Source organism: Pelophylax lessonae (assembly GCF_965119305.1).
Source record: "Pelophylax lessonae genome assembly, chromosome: 5".
NCBI classification, from domain to species: domain Eukaryota; kingdom Metazoa; phylum Chordata; class Amphibia; order Anura; family Ranidae; genus Pelophylax; species Pelophylax lessonae.
Genome location: NC_138772.1, coordinates 69,556,993 through 69,575,573, shown reverse-complemented (window position 1 = coordinate 69,575,573; position 18,581 = coordinate 69,556,993). Strand labels below are relative to the sequence as shown.

General features: G+C 44.2%; 1 protein-coding gene across 1 annotated transcript in view; it reads right to left on the bottom strand.

Annotated features, from left to right (window-relative positions):
• The window catches only part of MALRD1 (MAM and LDL receptor class A domain containing 1), a 558,112-nt gene that overhangs the window by 188,803 nt on the left and 350,728 nt on the right, over positions 1-18,581 (bottom strand). Inside the window, exon 24 of the mRNA XM_082259425.1 lies at positions 14,676-14,804. Coding sequence (XP_082115551.1) covers positions 14,676-14,804 — 129 coding nt within the window. The remainder of the gene's footprint in view (positions 1-14,675; positions 14,805-18,581) is intronic.

The window sequence follows — 18,581 nt, the reverse complement described above, 5'->3', positions numbered from 1 at the left end:
ATTTAGAATAAAATCACCTTGCTATGAAAGCAGCGAGATGAATGCATGATTTACTGATGCCAACCGCTGCTGTGCCCCTCTCTGAAGCAGGTTCATCTGCGCCTATTGGATGTACGATTTCCTATAAGTCTATTAAGGGATTAGCTCATTCTGGCTTAGTACATTTACTTAATTTCACAAAGGAATTGCCATTTTTCATCTCAGCACTTGCTTCAGTGCTGTTCAACAGGGTGTGAAAATTATGAACAAGTTGATTTAAAATTTAAATGAAATATAGCCCTGGTTTTGGAACAGCTTACCTGACTTACATCGCTTGTTGTTACCGGTGCGTTCTTCTTAAAGGGAATGCATAGTGGGTTTTTTTTTTTATTTTGTTTTACATATATTTTTTATTAACTAATTTTGTTTAGAACTAAAAAATATTTATTTTCTCTTTAATTGAATATACATTCGTTAAAATATTACAGTTTACATGTTTTCGGCGATGGGTGCTGTTCATTTAGGATGATGGTATACTTCCAACCTAGTGGTAGCCGTTTCTATTCCAGCATGACTGTGTCTGTATGTACAAATCTGGCTCCATGAAGACATAGTTTGACAAGTCTAGTGTGAAAGAAGTTAAAGTGGAGTTTCACCCATTTTAATAACTTGGATTACATAGATATATGTAATCCCATTTAAAACTACTTTTACCAATGGAAACTTTTTTTTTTTTGCGAGGAAATACCTTTTTTTCTTCTTTATTCATCCTTACTTCCGGGTCCGGTCGCCGATCGGGCAATTACGTCATTCGGCGATTCGCAAGGGCTGCTGGGATGTATCTCATGAAATCTCATGGGATGAAATCTCGCATTATTACTCAGGAGTCCTGAGCTGTACTCGTATGTATTGGATTGAGTCCGTGCTCCGCCCCGCCTCCTCTCAGTGAGCTGTACTCATATGTATTGGATTGAGTCCGTGCTCTGCTCCGCCTCCGCCTCGCCTCCTCTCAGTGAACGAGGACTGAAAGCATTATATCCCGTAGAGCTCACTGAGAGGAGGTGGGGCGGAGGCGGGGCAGAGCACGGACTCAATCCAATACATACAGTACAGCTCAGGACACCTGTGTAATAATGCGAGATTTCATCCCATGAGATACATCCCAGCAGCCCTTGCGAATCGCCGAATGACGTAATCACCGATCGGCGGCCGGACACGGAAGTGAGGATGAATAAAGAAGAAAAAAAGGTATTTCCTAGCAAAAAAAAAAAAAAGTTTCCATTGGTAAAAGTAGTTTTAAAGGGGATTACATACATCTAAAGTTACTAAAATGGGTGGAACTCCACTATAAGTGGCCTGTACAAAGCTCCGACCTCAGTCCTTCATGATTAGGACCTGGGTTTAATTCACCAAGTGTTCAGCAAAAGTATTAGGCAGGTGTGAAAAAATGCTGTAAATTAAGAAAGTTTCAGAAATAGAAGCGTTAATAGTTTATTTTTATCAGTTAACAAAGTTAGTTATATAGCACCCTCCTAGATAGGTGCTGGGTAGGGAGTGTAATTTGCTCTGCCTGCTTATCAAGGGAGTAGCAGGTGAAACATAGTTGCTCTGTCTGCTTATCAGGGAGCATGGTTTCTAGTTAGGCCTGTTGCATGTGTCCAGGGTGTGATTCATCTGGGCTGAAGAAGTATCCCTACTGTATCCAATAGGGAGGCCTGTTGGACAGTGGAGGAAACCCAGCCAGTGACACACAAGCTTTTGTGATTATCTCAGTGGGTTGGCAAGGGAAAGTGGTGCATCCTGGGATACGTTATAAAAGCCAAAGACACATGTGGCAGGGGGTCTTTGGGTGGGAAACCAAGTCCTAGAAGGAGGGTGAGGGCTGTCTCCTCTTCTGAAGCTGTGGAAGGTGGTCACGGGCAGTCGGCCTGGTGAACCAGAAAGTGTGGCTGAACCCAGAGGTCCAGTGGAAACTGACTGTGGGGTTTGGAGGCAACGGTGACTCTGGAAAAACAGTGTCCATGAGTACAGAGAAACCTCCCCAGGGGTCTGCCAGGAAGGGGGCCACTCCAGTGGCTAGAGTCAGCGGACGGATGTCAGCACACAGGCAGTGAGAGTAAAGGGGGTGCCAAGTTATTAACCCTCAAGAGAATATTCAAGCGGGAACATTTAAATATCTTCATCTACAGTGGCAGAGTTCTACAGTCAGTTGTCCTCAAGATTGTGCATAGTTACTAGTTGGAGTATCCCACTCATTCCTTCTCCTATCCAAGTTCTAAAAAAACACACAAAAACAACATCCCCTGGATTGATTATTTACTGAGCCAAGAACTTTCATTGCTGTTTATCTGCTGTCAGTTGCTAAAGGTAACCCAGGGGAATCCAGAAAGTGTAATTCTCAGCAGTCCTCTAGGGAGCAGTGCTACAGAAAAAAAAAAAAAAAGAAGTAAATAAACAGAAGAGAAATCCAAATCAAATCAATATTTGGTGTGACCACCCTTTGCCTTCAAAACAGCTTTAATTCTTCTAGGTACACTTGCACACAGTTTTCGAAGCAACTTAGCAGGTAGGTTGTTCCAAACAACTTGGAGAACAAACCACAAATCTTCCCTGTCTCTTCATGTAATTCCAGTTAGACTCAATGATGTTGAGATCAGGACTCTGTGGGGGCCAAACCATTACTTCCAGACTCCTTGTTCTCCTTTAGGCTTGGTTCACATTAATGCGGTGCACCACATTCCTGTGCAAATCACATGCGATGTCTGTGTGGTGTGATTTGAGCCATCCATTTGTATGGCTCAAATTGCACCGCATCCACACAAAAAAGTTGCAGGACCCTTTTTTCCCCACACTGGAATTGGATCACGTGGATGTTCACGCCTATGTGGTCCGATTCTGTCAATTGCATTGCTTTTTGTGAACTGCTCTGAGGTGTCATTAACTTAACATTGACGCCCGCTGCCATTTGCATGAACGTCTTGCAATTTCAATGCAGTGCGGAGAACACTGAAAATAGTACTTAATGACATTGGCTGTATGTTTGAGGTTGTTGTCCTGCTGCAGAATCACCCCCTGATGGTATGGCATGATGAAGAAGTATTTGCCTGTATTTCTCAGCATTGAGGACACCATTGATCCTGACCAAATCTCCTACTCCATTTGCAGAAATGCAGCCTCAAACTTGCAAGGAACCTCCATCATGCTTCATTGTTGCCTGCAAACACTCATTGTATCGCTCACCAACCCTTCGACGAATTGCCTCCTGCTACAGCCAAATATTTCAAATTTTAAATCATCATTCCAGAGCACCTGCTGCCATTTTCTGCACCTTAGTTCTTATGTTTTCATGCAAGTTCAGTCGCTTATCCTTGTTATCACGTTGGAGTATGGTTTTATGGCCACAATTCTTCCATGAAGACCACTTCTGGTCAGACTTCTCCAGACAGTAGATGGGTGTACCTGGGTCCCACTGGTTTCTGTCACTTCTGTGCTAATGGCACTGCTGGACATCTTTCGATGTCAGAGGGGAGTAGGCATGATGTGCCTTTCATCTATCTAACATCTGCTTAACCACTGCATCTACAATTGCACGTTTCTTTATGCTTCTTCAAAAAGAGTTTTAGGAACACACCTTGAAACCCCAGTCTGCTTTGAAATCTTTGCCTCGGAAAGACACGAAGACTGATGCAGTATAACTACCTGGTGTCTTGTTGCTGTGCTCAGTCTTGCCATGGTGTATGACCTGTGATATGAAACTGTCTTCCATAACCTCACCTTGGCAGCAGAGTTTGGCTGTTCCTTGCCCAGATTTAAGCCTCATACACAGCTGTTTATGTTTAAGGTAATGACTTTGTTTCAACCTACATATGAAATTGATGATCATTAGCACCTTCTTGGTATAATTGGTTAATCATACACCTGACTCTAATCTTACAAAATCCCTGACTTTGTGCAAGTATACAAAGTGTGCAAGTGTAAAAATGTATGTGGATTTGAAGCCAAAGGGTACTCACACTAAAATATTGATTTGATTTAGGTTTTCTTCTGTTTGTCCACTTTGCTGTTTGTAAATTAATAAAAAAAAAAATGAAATATATATTTTTAAAGCATTCTTACTTTACAGAATTTCTTCCAACCTGCCTAAAACTTTTACACAGTACTATATATTTATATATATATATATATATATATATATTTATATATATATTATATATGTAGCACCCTCCTAGGTAGGTGCTAGGTAAAAGCATCTTATAATCCTTCTGCTTATCAGGGGAGCCTGATCTATTTGGTTGCCTGTTGCATGTTTCCAGGTGTGATTCACTGGGTCTGAGGGAGTGTCCCCACTGTATCCAATAAGGGAGCTTGTTGGACAGTGGAGGAAACCCAGCCAGTGACACGTTGGCTTTTGGGTGAGTCCCAGTGGGTGGGCACTCTTGCAGTGCATCCTGGGATTGCTCATAAAATGCAGGGGGACATGTGACAGGGCGTCTTTGGCGGGAAGCAGAGTCCCAGGAGGAGGCTAACGACTGGTCTCTCCTCCTGTTGCATGAAGAAAGTGGTCTTAGGCAGTCGGCCTAGTGAACCAGGTGTGGAGCTGAGCTGCAGATGATCCAGTGGAGCTGACAGTGGAGCTGGTGGCAGATTCTCCTGGGAAAAACAGTGTCCGTGAGTACCAGGGGACTTGCCAAAGGGTCTGCCAAGGAAGGGAGACCACTCCAGTGAAGTCAGAGGATCAAGGGGTCAGCTCACACAGAGTGTCAGATTAAAGGGGGTGCCGTATAGGACCCTGAAGTGTAGGGACAAAGGGGGTGCTGAGTAGGACCCTGAAGAGCGATTCACAGTACAGTACAGTTCATCTAATTCTTCTTCACTTAGTGGCAAGGTGAAGCAGCGGCCTTGTCGCACTCAGCTTTATTCAGCAGTCCCAGCAATTGTGCATAGTTTGTTCAGTTGGAGTATCCCACTCATCCCTTCTCTCATCCCAGTTCTCAAATTAAACAACAAAAACCCAAACCCCTGGACTGTTTTCTGACTGAGCCAAGCACTTAGAATATGCTATATTTTCAAGTTGTTGCTATGGGTAACCCAAGGGAATCCGTAACCAGCAGCTCCCATGGGAATAGTGATATATATATATATATATATATATATATAGATATATATATATACACAGGGGTATATCATGTAATGAGTGGGCCCGTGTGCAAGATAAAAAGTGGGCCCTAGGCATTGATTAAAAAAAAAAAAATGTGTCACACGTAAATGTGGGTGTGGCCTAAATTGCGCTAAATATTTGGCGTAACTTAAAGGGGTTATGGTTTATTAGAGTCTGAGATGAATTACATAGTGCAGAATGCAGTAATGTATATTAGGGAATGTATAGTGGGGAGTGTACGGCGGTGGGTAGTATGTGCAGAAGAGGGGTGTGGAGTGTACGGCGGTGGGTAGTATGTGCAGAAGAGGGGTGTGGAGTGTATGTTGGTGGTTAGTATGTGCAGGAGAGGGGTGTGGAGTGTATAGTGGTGAGTAGTATGTGCAGAAGAGGAGTATGGAGTGTATGGTGGTGGGTAGTATGTGCAGAAGCGGGGTGTGGAGTGTATAGTGGTGAGTAGTATGTGCAGAAGAGGAGTATGGTGCATATGGTGGTGGGTAGTATGTGCAGGAGAGGGGTGTGGAGTGTATAGTGGTGAGTAGTATGTGCAGAAGAGGAGTATGGAGTGTATGAAGGTGGGTAGTATGTGCAGAAGAGGGGTGTGGAGTATATGAAGGTGGGTAGTATGTGCAGAAGAGGAGTATGGTACGTATGGTGGTGGGTAGTATGTGCAGGAGAGGGGTGTGGAGTGTATAGTGGTGAGTAGTATGTGCAGAAGAGGAGTATGGAGTGTATGAAGGTGGGTAGTATGTGCAGAAGAGGGGTGTGGAGTGTATGAAGGTGGGTAGTATGTGCAGAAGAGGGGTGTGGAGTGTATGAAGGTGGGTAGTATGTGCAGAAGAGGAGTATGGTGTGTATGGTGGTGGGTAGTATGTGCAGGAGAGGGGTGTGGAGTGTATGGCGGTGGGTAGTGTGTGCAGAAGAGGAGTAAGGGGTGTTTGGTGGTGGATAGTATGTGCAGAGGAGGAGTATGGAGTGTATAGTGGTGAGTAGTATGTGCAGAAGAGGAGTATGGAGTGTATGGTGGTGGGTAGTATGTGCAGAAGAGGAGTATGGTGCGTATGGTGGTGGGTAGTATGTGCAGGAGAGGGGTGTGGAGTGTATAGTGGTGAGTAGTATGTGCAGAAGAGGAGTATGGAGTGTATGAAGGTGGGTAGTATGTGCAGAAGAGGGGTGTGGAGTGTATGAAGGTGGGTAGTATGTGCAGAAGAGGAGTATGGTGCGTATGGTGGTGGGTAGTATGTGCAGGAGAGGGGTGTAGAGTGTATAGTGGTGAGTAGTATGTGCAGAAGAGGAGTATGGAGTGTATGAAGGTGGGTGGGTAGTATGTGCAGAAGAGGGGTGTGGAGTGTATGAAGGTGGGTAGTATGTGCAGGAGAGGAGTATGGTGTGTATGGTGGTGGGTAGTATGTGCAGGAGAGGGGTGTGGAGTGTATGGCGGTGGGTAGTGTGTGCAGAAGAGGAGTAAGGGGTGTTTGGTGGTGGATAGTATGTGCAGAGGAGGAGTATGGAGTGTATGGCAGTGGGCAATATGTGCAGGAGAGGGGTGTGGAGTGTATGGTGGAGGGTAGTAAGAGTTGAAGCTGTTATAGCTGCAAAGGGTGTGCCTACTCAAGACTGGGATGCCTTTAAAGTTCATGTGCAAGTAAAGGTAGGCATCCCAATATCTTTGGTAACAAAGTGTATTTTTGAAAGTATTCTATTTTTTAAAGTGATTCTTATTACTTTACAGCATTTCTTCACACCTGCCTACAACGTTTACACAGTACTGAATATATATACAGTATAAATTTAAGATCTGAACGGAAGACAAACCAAAAAAAAGTCCTCCCTGATCTGTCTATTCACAAGCTTACAAAGTAAAGGTGTTAGCCATCTGGTGAGCTTCTGCTATGGGCATATCAGTAGGCATGGTATAAAGACAGAGTGCACATGGATACTGCAGTGGGTAGGCAATGTTGTCAGCAGGAGGAGCAGTCTCCCAAATAAAGACAGCATTTAAAACCAGACAGATGTTCTAATGTTTTATTACTCCACCAAAACAGAAACAAATTACATTTTGGCTGGAGTTATTCTTTGTGTGCAAAAATCTCTGCATCTGGTGCTTAATTTGGGTTTCTGTGAAGTTGCTCCCCTTCTGTGCATCTGTGCAGCAGTACTCGTCTATGCGGATCATTACTCTGTAATAGTTGCCTAAAGTAAGCAGAGGGAAGCTGAGACCACAGCTGTGAGATTGTCTCTTTTTTTGGGTTACCAATCAAAAGTACCCATAGAGTGAGGCAGCAAGACAAACCCTGCCTGCATATGTATTAAAAAGATATGGTATAGCAGGGGGTAATACATTCTAGAACACGTCTCACTTCCTGTCCAGGAAAACTCATAGAAAGAAACTCATAGAAGATTAACACTAAATGAAACATGTTACTATCCTTTAGAGTTCAAATTCTGGGCATTTATGTATTAAGTTGGAAATACGATTTTGAAGCTTGTTGCACTGTTGTTAGTATCAATGGATTCTGACAGGGCTGGGTACACTAGTGGCATGTTCTTTTTCCTTTCATGTTAGATTATTATTATTTTTTTTAATGCAGCTTGTTCAATATCGATTTTTAATTCAATTGTTGTCAATGGGAAGCCTCTGAAATGCGTGCCAAGTACAGTGTGTGTATACCAGGTGCATTTGCATAGCTTTCATCACTTCTCAGGTAACTGACAATGACCTTGTTAATAAAAACAAAACTTTTTGTAACAATATATAAATCTTTATAATTGGGGGGAGTACCGCGCTTTAAAGTGCTTAATGTAACATCAATTAAATCATATAAATATGTGAAAAAAGTGTCTTAGTGCTTCTCAATATAATATTCACAAATTGTGTATCACAATGTTCAAAATAAATACAATCAAATATAGATCCTTCAATTCATAAATAATTAGGTGGTAAATTCTACTAAATAAAATTAATCTTACTTAAAATAAAAATACATATACAATATAAAGTGACAAAAAATGTATATAAACTTCTTAATAAGTGACCATCTAATAAAATTATTTTTGTGCTCTTAAATAAGTGGTTTTAATATAAAGTGCTGAAGTGTCCTTTAGATAAATATATAAATATGTCGTGATCAGCAAAATCTTCTTATCCAAATTTCACATGCAGGTGCTCTTTTGTGCAGTGCCCACTAGGTGTCCTAAGCGCTCACCTCAATGCTCTTTAAAACAAGCCTTAAGTTGTATGCCTCAGCGTACTACTCCTTCCTCCTTATTGGCATATAGGTACCATAATGAATTATCAATTTTTTCTCCCTTATATATGCAGCAATACACCAGGGGATATTTGCGGTCTTTTGTATCTCCAAAAAATCAAAGCGGGCCAAAAATAGTGAAGTACGTCCTGTATATTTTATTAAATAAATAAGAGTAACACTCACATTGTATTCCGTCTTGTTCAAAGCATAACAAACAATTCTTTGCCGATACGTCACTTCCGGTTTGGCTTTTCCTACGCGTTACGCTGCGTGCCCATGCAGCTTCTTCCAGGGATCTCTCATATTTATATATTTATCTAAAGGACACTTCAGCACTTTATATTAAAACCACTTATTTAAGAGCACAAAAATAATTTTATTAGATGGTCACTTATTAAGAAGTTTATATACATTTTTTGTCACTTTATATTGTATATGTATTTTTATTTTAAGTAAGATTAACCACTTGCCGACCGCCGCACGACTATCTACGGCGGCGGTCAGCCCCTCACAGGCAAAGTGACGTAGGGCTACGTCACTAGCTTGTGAGGGTCTAGGGAACGAGCGCGCGCCGCCGGAGGCGCGCTCCCGCTCCCGCGTGGTCACGGACCCCCCCGCGCGTGTGACCGGAGGACCCGATGTCCGCCGGCCACTCTGCGATCGGCGGGGGAGAGGGAGAAAGTCAGGCAGCTTGTGTAAACAAGCTGCCTGTCATTCTTCCCTCTGTATGAGAGATGATCATATGGATCTACTATGTAGATCCGTTGATCACTCTGCATACAGCTGAAGCCACAGCCAATCACAGTTAGAATCACGCCCCTAGGGACACACACAGCCCCTCCCTCTCAAATAAAGTTAACCCCATTCACTACCAGTGTATTTTTACAGTAACAGTGCATATATATAGCACTGATTACTGTAGAAATGTCACTGGTAACCCCAAAAGTGTCAAAAATGTCAGTCAAGGGTCCGATCTGTCCGCCGCAATGTCACAGTACTGCAAAAAAAATCGCAGATCGCCGCCATTACGCGTTAAAAAAAAAACAACAAAAATGACAAAAATCTTTCCCTTAGTTAGTAAACGCAATAACTTTTGCGCAAACCAATCAAAATACGCTTTTTGCGATTTTTTTTACCAAACATAGGTAGCATAAAACAAATTGGCCGAAAATGTTAAAAAATTTTGATTTTTACATTTTTTTTGGGGGGAATTTCATATAAAAAAAAGGGAAAAATATTGCTATTTTTGCAAAATTTACACTCTTTTTTTGTTTATAGCGCGTGATCAAAAAAATCGCACAGGTGATCAAATACCGCCAAAAGAAAGCTCTGTTTGTGGGAAAAAAAGGACGCCAAATTCGTTTAGGTACAGCGTCGCACGACCGCGCAATTGTCCGTTAAAGTCACGCAGTGCCGAATCGCAAAATACCCCCTGGTCAGGAAGGGGGTAAAATCTTCCGAGGCTTAAGTGGTTAATTTTATTTAGTAGAATTTACCACCTAATTATTTATGAATTGAAGGATCTATATTTGATTGTATTTATTTTGAACATTGTGATACACAATTTGTGAATATTATATTGAGAAGCACTAAGACACTTTTTTCACATATTTATATGATTTAATTGATGTTACATTAAGCACTTTAAAGCGCGGTACTCCCCCAATTATAAATATCTGAATTGTGTAGGTTACCAATTACAGTACCTGCAGCATTAAAGGGGAAAATTTAGATAACAACTAGAGAGACAGCGCGAGAATTTCACCAACCCCCCTAATATATAAATCTTATACAGATATCATTTTTGAAACCACATCTACAAGAGCAGCCTAAATACTTTTTCTGTTTTACTTTTTATTAGCATAAAACAGGTCTTCAAACTTTCTAAACAATGAGCCGGTCCTTTAGACTTTAGGGGGGCCAGACTAGGACCAATGGGAGTAGAAAATTCATGGCGTCCAGTGGGAGTAATAGTGACATCTTTGGTGTCAGAGGGAGGAATAGTGCCCCATCACAGGTGTCGATGGAAGGAATTCTGCCCCATCTTTGGTGTCAGTGGGAGGAACAGTGCCCCATTGTTGGTGTCAGTGGATTGAATAGGGCCTCAAGGGCCAGATAAAGGCTGGACATCGGCCCTAAATGAGTAATTTATACAGCAGTGCAGTGTACAGATTGACTAAAAGGTGAAGTAATTCTGCGCAGGTGCCACCACTACATGAATGACTCATTCACATCCAACCTGTAAACAATGTGTGTGTCAGCCCTAAACAGAGCTGATGGCACAGTAGGGGTTGATTTATTAAAGGAAAATAGACTGTACACTTTGCAAGTGCAGTTGCATTCTGCAAGTGCTAGTAAATGTGGTAAAGCCTCACTTTGCAAAGAATACCCAATCACATACAAGTCAAATAAAATAACCAAAAAACTGCATTTTTGCGAGCCGCTGAGAGCCTGAGCCAGCTGCTCCCACCCACTCGACAGCCCAAGGCTACTGTGAGCATAAGGACAGAGCAGAGAGCCGATGACTAACAGTCACCAGCTCTCTGCTCACAGAGCACTGTGAATTGAGCGATCAGTGGTCTTTGATTGTTCGGTTCTCAGTCTTAGAGGCGGCAGGGGACACATGCAGCATCAGACCAATGCTGCACTCACCTAGGTAAGTATAATTCTTAAAAAAATGTCCTAAACTTCTCTTTTAATGCAGAAACTTGTACACCTGTGAACATAGTTCCTTAGGCTGAGCAGTCATATTTGAATACCGTGCACAACTCCTATAACAAGAAGGGAAAGGTAAGACTATAAAAATGGAAAATGTTAGTGTAGCACCCTACAGATAGGTGCTAGGTAAAACTAAAGTGGGCCTTGTCTGCCTAACAGCAGGGCTGTGATTTATCTAGTCAGGGTGTCAGGGCTTCCAGATGGGCCTGATGAGGGGAAAAGTATCCTCACTGGCTCTTGTGAGAGGCTTCTCATAGGGCAGTGTGGGAAGCCCAATCAGGGGACACATCCCAGCTTGTAACTACCCCAGAAGGCAGATTATGCTGCAAGGGACTCTGGGAGTGGGTATAAGTTTGGGGGGAAGTGCGTGACATGGTGTCTTTGGCGGGAGCAGAGTCCCAGGAAGGAGAGTGCGGCTGTCTCTCCTCCTGTCTGAGGAAGGTGGATGTCTCGGGGTGTCGCCTGAGTGTCCAGAGAGTGCTGAGTTGAGCTGAGGGGATCCAGTGTGCCGAGAGCCTGCGGAGAGAGAGAGAGGGGTCCAGTCCCAGGAAAACCTACACAAGTCGTGAGTACTGCGGATTGCTCCTGGGGGTCTGCCTAGAGTCAGAGGGGACCACTCTGGAAGAGGTTCTGGGATCCAGTGTCAGCTAGCTGTAAAGGGGGTACCTAGGTTGAGGACCCTGAAGTTGTAAAGGGGGTACATAGTCAGTGGACCCTGAAGAGTTTAAGGAGTAAAGGGGGCACCTGCAGTCTGGGCCCTGAATTGCATTGCGTGTGCCAGTTACAGTGATAGGTATTTGGAGTTCTACAAAATAGTACCTCAAGCTGTGCCAGGCAGGGGAAAGTATTCAGAGACTTACATATTGAAACAGTGTCAGGAGTACTACAGTTCTCAGTCTTGGATCTACTGGACTACAGGTCGGGGATTCAACACTTCATCTGTTATACAGAGTGTTCTCAGAGTCAGTGAGCGTTGGCTGGCACCGGCTGGCGTCAGGGAAGCGCCAACAGGCATTTTCAGGATCGAAGTCCCAATTGTAATTAGTTCAAGCCGAAAGGAGTATCCCACTCATTCCCTTCTCCCATCCTCTTAATTTATAATAAAAACCACAAACAAAGATGCTGGAGTTGTCATTGCTTTAGTTGTCACACCTGGGATTTTCACATGGGCTGGAGAGGATTCCGGTACTAATGGCAGACCCACATCAGGCCATAGGCCTAGAAACCTTGCTACATTAGTATAATGTCTTTCTGGCTGCTTATCTATTTCTCTGAGGTGGTCTTTAAATGACACACCTTCCTCCAAAATCTAATCCCAGCAAGCCCTCCAAGTCATGTACTAAACAGTAATTGCCCCTCAGAGATCTTCACTGTGTGGCCCACTGAGAGTCATACAGCTGCTGCTATTGCCAAGCTCTTCATCTTCTGTGCATTCACAAAATAATCTCTATTCATTCCTATGGAGAGGCCATCTATTATGTGGCCATATATACAGCCAGGGCCACTAATAGGGCAGTACAACCAGTCTTGCCATACTGGGCCCGTCCCCTTCAGCTCAGCAGGAGGGCCCGGACAGCTTTACAGTTCATTTGGGCAAAATAAAAATAAAAATGTTTTTTAAATTACATCTCTGCTTCTATTTGCTTAGGATGGTGTATTATTACATTTTCCAGGGCCCCATCAGGTCAAGAGGAGCCCAGGAGGTGAGAGCAGAGGAGGAATCACTTATTCATTTTCTGGATGCATGTACATTCAAATTGCCTCTAAATGTTGCTGTGGTCCTCATTTAGTCCCGGCAGGCTGCTGCTGCCCACTGCCTTCCCTGGGGGAGTAATCTTCACTCAGCTTCCGTTCCCAGGTGCCGAGTGACTGATGTAAAGGCGGCAGGCGACTGACAGGGAGCAGCAGAGCAGGAGGGAGCCGGACTGTGTGGCTGCACACGAGAGTGAAAATCTGTATGGAATCGTTTTACTAACTGTCCCATTATAATGCACAGCAGGTTATACTGTGATAACACACAGGCAGCACAGTTAGCAGGTCTTCTATCATGGCTCTGTCACAGTGTGTCACATGGCTGTTGGGTGCTGACTTTGTTAACTTATGACTTTTACACAGGGTGGAATCAAATTGCTTATCAGGGACCTGTCCGCTAATCCCCAGCTGAGCAGCGTGGAGCAGGCGGATGACAGATCTGTGTCTGCTCTGCTTTTGCAGAGCGGACGCAGACACAGCCCACTCTGCTCTCTGGGCAATCAGATGTAACGTACGTCGGGAAGGGAAACGTGAGACCGTAGCCACTTCCGGGTTAGAGGAGCGCTGTACGATCGGCAGTGCTCTCAACCCCGCTGTATACTTTTATGAGAAAGGCGATTCTTTTATGGAGATTCTAGTAAGTGCATTTCTTTTTAAATAAAGCGACATGTTTTGATTTACTGCACCATGAGAGTCTCTTTTCATTCCACCCATGTTTGCCACCTGATCCGAGCTATGCTCTAAAGGCTTGTTACTGGAACCTATTGTGTGACAGAGGAGCTGAGGATCGTGCATTGAGTTGGAGAAAATGTCTATGTGACCCCCTATAATCAAGGAGTCATATATTTCCAGTAAGGAGTACCTTACTAGATCACTGGGTGAAGTGTGGAGGTGAAGGCTTAATCTGCACTAACTATCAAGTCTCTGCTACATTGTGTGACACCAATGATACGTGGACTGGTTGATGCTGCATATGGACTGTTTGCACTTTATAATGTTGGGCACAGATTGATTGATGTTTTGAATTTGGATCGGTACTAATTATGAATTGTTGATCTAATATCTGCACAGGCACTTTATATTTATGTTTGAGTGTGACACTTTCCTTCTTTAAACAATCAGATGTAAATAGATCAGCTGTCCATGGTCAGGCGGACCAGCTGTCCAACCGACTGCCCAGACGGAGGGGAATGAATCCGCTTAATTTTTTTCATTGTTAAGCGGATTGGATTGGAGATAGGCGGGTGAAAACAGACACAGATCCATTTACATTCGCCGCTCCAAAGAAGTGAACAGAGGCCATGATAAAAGGCTGGAGAAAGGTAAATATTACTTGAAAACTAACCTGCGCTTTGTTTCAAGGCGGGGTCAGGGGAGGGCTGGGGCCAGGGGTGGGGTCGAAGGAGGCCCCTTCAGGTAGGCTGTATGGGGCCCCATGATTTCTAACACTGTACACAGCCATCTATTATGCATGGATAACCTCTCCATAGAAATCACCAGAAAAGAAGCACCAACTGGAGGGAAAACTGAAGTGGTGGATGTTTGGCTAAGCAGCAGCCAGCGGGGCCAACAGGTCCAACAGGAAAGACCTCTGAGGACTGATAACAGGTAAGTACCATATAGGAATAAAGTGGGATTTTCTGGCCATTTAATAAAGAAAAACTGTACTAAAAGTGCAGCTATTCTTTAACTACGTTAATGAGATTATTTACATTTAGCCTATTTCTTTTGTATGTTTATATGAAAATTGAAAAGACTATACATCCTTAATAAAAACATTAAGTGACAAGGCAATAAGAAAGGTAAGAATATATACATACTGCAGTCAGCTTCATCGGAGTAATCTTCACAGTCTGACTTGTAGTCACATACCAGGTGGAATTCAATGCACTTCTTGTTTTTGCATATGAAATCTGTGTCTTCTGGGCATATTCCGGGCACTTCTCCAACTGCAACCAACAAGACATTGAAATCAATACATAACCGAATCAATGCATGCTCCATTTCATTTGTTGATTTAAGTTCAGCAACACAATGCACCTATTAACATGCTGTCATCTGTTTACCACTCCTTTCCACACTTTCTTTCATGTCCCGTTTTGTTTTTCTAATTACTTTTTGGAAAGTACTCTTTAATTTATTATCTAGTTCAGGGATACTTAAGAGAAACAACATCTGTCTGATTTAAAGTAGAACTCCAGTGTCATTACAAAACAGCTTGGTTTAAAATAAGAAGAATATCAAATCCCTAAATACAACCGATTGGCTTTTTTTTTTTTACTTTTCCACAAAACGCAATTGGAATGTGCTGGTAATTATTATAATAAGGTATTTATATAGCACCAAAGGTTTGCTTGGCGCTTTACAGCATAAAGGCAGACATTACAGTTACAATACAATTAAATTCAGAAGGGATCAAGGGGTCCTGCTCATTAGAGCTTACAATCTAAAAAGGAGGGTCATGTGATACAAAAGGTAATAACTGTGGGGGGGGGGGGTGAGCTGCTGGAGAAAATAAAACAACAGTTGTTAAGTGGGGGTAGGATAGGCTTCTCTAAAGAGAATGTTTTTTTAGGGATTGCCTATAAGTGGACAGAGTAGGAGATAGTCAGACAAATTGGGGTAGGGAGTTCCAGAGGATGGGAGAGGCTCAGGAGAAGTCTTGGAGTAGAGCATGGGAGGATGTGACAAGGGAGCTAGAGAGCAGGAGGTCTTGGGGGGAACAAAGAGAACAATTTGGTTAGTATTTGAGGCTAGGTTAGTGATGTAGCTGGGGGCAGTGTTGTGTTAAGTTTAAATGTTCTATTAATTTAAAAACACAGCTGACAATGAAAGTTGAATTCAGGCAGAAAGAAGAGGGAAAAGAAAGGAAAATTATTAGCAATATATTAAAAAAGAATAGCGCACACATGCAAAAGAAAGGACTATCAAATATGGAGACAATCCATAAATAAAAATGGGGATTTGGTCCCACCATATGGCCATATCGTGCTCAAGCCCATCACTACGTCAAAGTACCCCATTATCAGTAGGTCCTACACTATCCATAAAAAAAGGGGTGAATCCAGCCTCTCTAACCCTTGGAGACAACACTCCTTTCTGGGAGAGATGTGCTAATGCACTACAAAGGACTCCTCCTATATCTACTTGATAGTGGACACTGATAGAGTACAGGTGTGTGTGGGGGGTGGGGTTCTCAACCTCAGAAGTCTGGTCAGACCGAATAAACAAGCAAAAAATTGGGGGAGCAAACCCTGAACATGTATATCTAAAGCCGGTGCAGCTATGAACCAAGCGACATGTATATTAAAAAAGAATAGCGGGGGGCGTGGTCGCCGCGTAGCTGCATGGACGTCTGAACCCACAGCTCCGCCAGACCAGGGAGACAATCGGCATCCATCGGCATCCCAATCATCCCTTCAGCTCCCATTTCGCTGCCACAACAAGCGGAGGAGACTAACCCACCTTCGTGATGGCCAGGAAGAAGAAGGATGCAGGCCAGCCGCGCCAACTTCAACATTTTTTCATGGCCCAGGAAAGACAGTGCAGCCAAGATGGCGGCGGCGGGTCTCCGGCCTCTTCCAGCGGCTCATCCCCGGTATCACAAAGCTCTCCTCAGCCCTCGGCGCAGAAGGCGGGCCAGCCTAGGTCCCCTGCGGCCTCCACCCCGCTATCCAGGAGTCCGGTAAAGAGTAAACCTCGGCTTTTGGAGGAAGCACATGCGGCGGAGGTAAGCTGTGGAGGGCACTCCTCCATGGACTCCACTAGGGAGCTGTCCCCTAATATTGACACATTCCCCACATGTGAGCGCCCGGTCTCGGAGCCCAGGCTTAAGGACATGATGATGTCCCCGCGGGCCTCCATGCATGCAGATTTCATGGAGTGTGTCCGCTCCTTTAAAGTGGAGGTGCAGGCCCTGGGAGGCTGCATGGACAAAGTGGAGAGCAAGATGGGGGAGTTCGCTGCATCTCATAATGAGCTTATTGACTCCCACTATGGACATGAGGATGAGATAGAGCAACTGAAATCCAAAATTGCAGACATGGAAGACCGCTCTAGGTGGAACAATGTGAAGCTTAGGGGGGTCCCAGAATCAGTACACACTGGGGACCTGGACAAATACGCCCGCGACCTTATTTTGTCAGTACTCCCAGATACCCCGCTGTCTGAGCTTGTCATCGACAGGATTCATCGGCTCCCTAAGCCCTCATATTTGCCAGATGACGTGCCACGTGATGTTATCATGAGAGTGCACTTTTACCATGTCAAAGATAACCTCATGACCGCATTCCGCAAAAAGACACCGGTCTCTGACCCTTACTCTAAAATCCAGGTGTTTGCGGACCTATCTCAGCACACGTTACAGAAGAGAAGAGTTCTCCACCCACTCACAAAAGTCCTGAGAAACCATTCCATTGTCTACAAGTGGGGATTCCCTGTAAAGCTCACCATCACTTATAACAACAAGGCACATGTCATCACTTCTCTGCAGGATGGTTTGCAGCTTCTACAGACCTGGGGTATCTTACCTGATCAGAGCTCCGCCCCACTGGCGCCCTCTGGCCGTATTTCCCCACTACCTGAGGAGTGGCACACTGTATCTCACAAAAAGAAGGGGAAGAAATCATCCAAGGGACAGCCGTCTCCGGCTTTAAGCAATAGTTCCCCTCCCTGAGTCTGACCACTGTGACTGCCTTTACCCCCTTACAACATGTGCAATATACCTGCTTACGAGTTTCATCTCCCTTTTTTAACTTTGCCGAACGTTAACCAAGTTTGTTCCTTTGTTCCACTACTTTTCTTCTTTATTTTTTTTTTTTTCCCCGATGTGGGTCAGCAGCATCATCGAGCCAGCTTTGGAGTTCAGCAGACAGACTCCCCCGAAGTTTCCCCGGGCCATGGAAACGCCTATGGGAGTCACCTCTGCCTATCCTCTGGTGCAGCCGGGGTCCAGGTAACACGATTCATCTCCTTATACTATCACCATGACTGTTACTATCACATCTTTTAATGTTCGTGGCCTAAACCACCCGGCCAAGCGGTCCTCCATGTGGAAGGAAACTCTGCAGCTCAAGAGCGATGTCTTGTGCACCCAGGAGACCCATTTTCAGAGTTCCCGACCACCAACTTTGTCCCACAGAAACTTCCCGCACATTTTTACGTCCTCAGCCCCGCAGAAACGCAAGGGTGTCCTCATTGCAATTAGAGACTCTGTTGCCTTTGCCCTGCGCAATCTCTTAGTAGACCCAAATGGACGCTACATACTCCTGCAATGCGAAATGAATAATGCCCCCTACACGGTGCTCAATGCATATGCCCCTAACACCCGCCAATTGCGTTTCTGGAGGAAAATGTTTAGTTTGTTGGACAAGCATAGATATGGATCTGTGGTGGTCTGTGGGGATTTTAATTTAATGGCTGACCCCACCCTGGACACTTCATCTACCCCTAGACGCCCACCCCCTGCTTTACAATCCCTCCTTCATGAGGTGGACTTGTTCGACGCTTGGAGATGCCTTCACCCAGGCGAACGTGACTACTCTTATCACTCTCAACGGCATAATGCATATGCCCGCATAGACATGGTATTGGTTGACAAACACTTGTTGCAATCTGTCCAGAACTCGACCATTCACAACATCACTTGGTCGGACCATGCCCCGGTGATGGTTACGCTTCAGGAGCATCGTTCTCCAAGCCCTACTTATCTGTGGCGGGCAAACAGT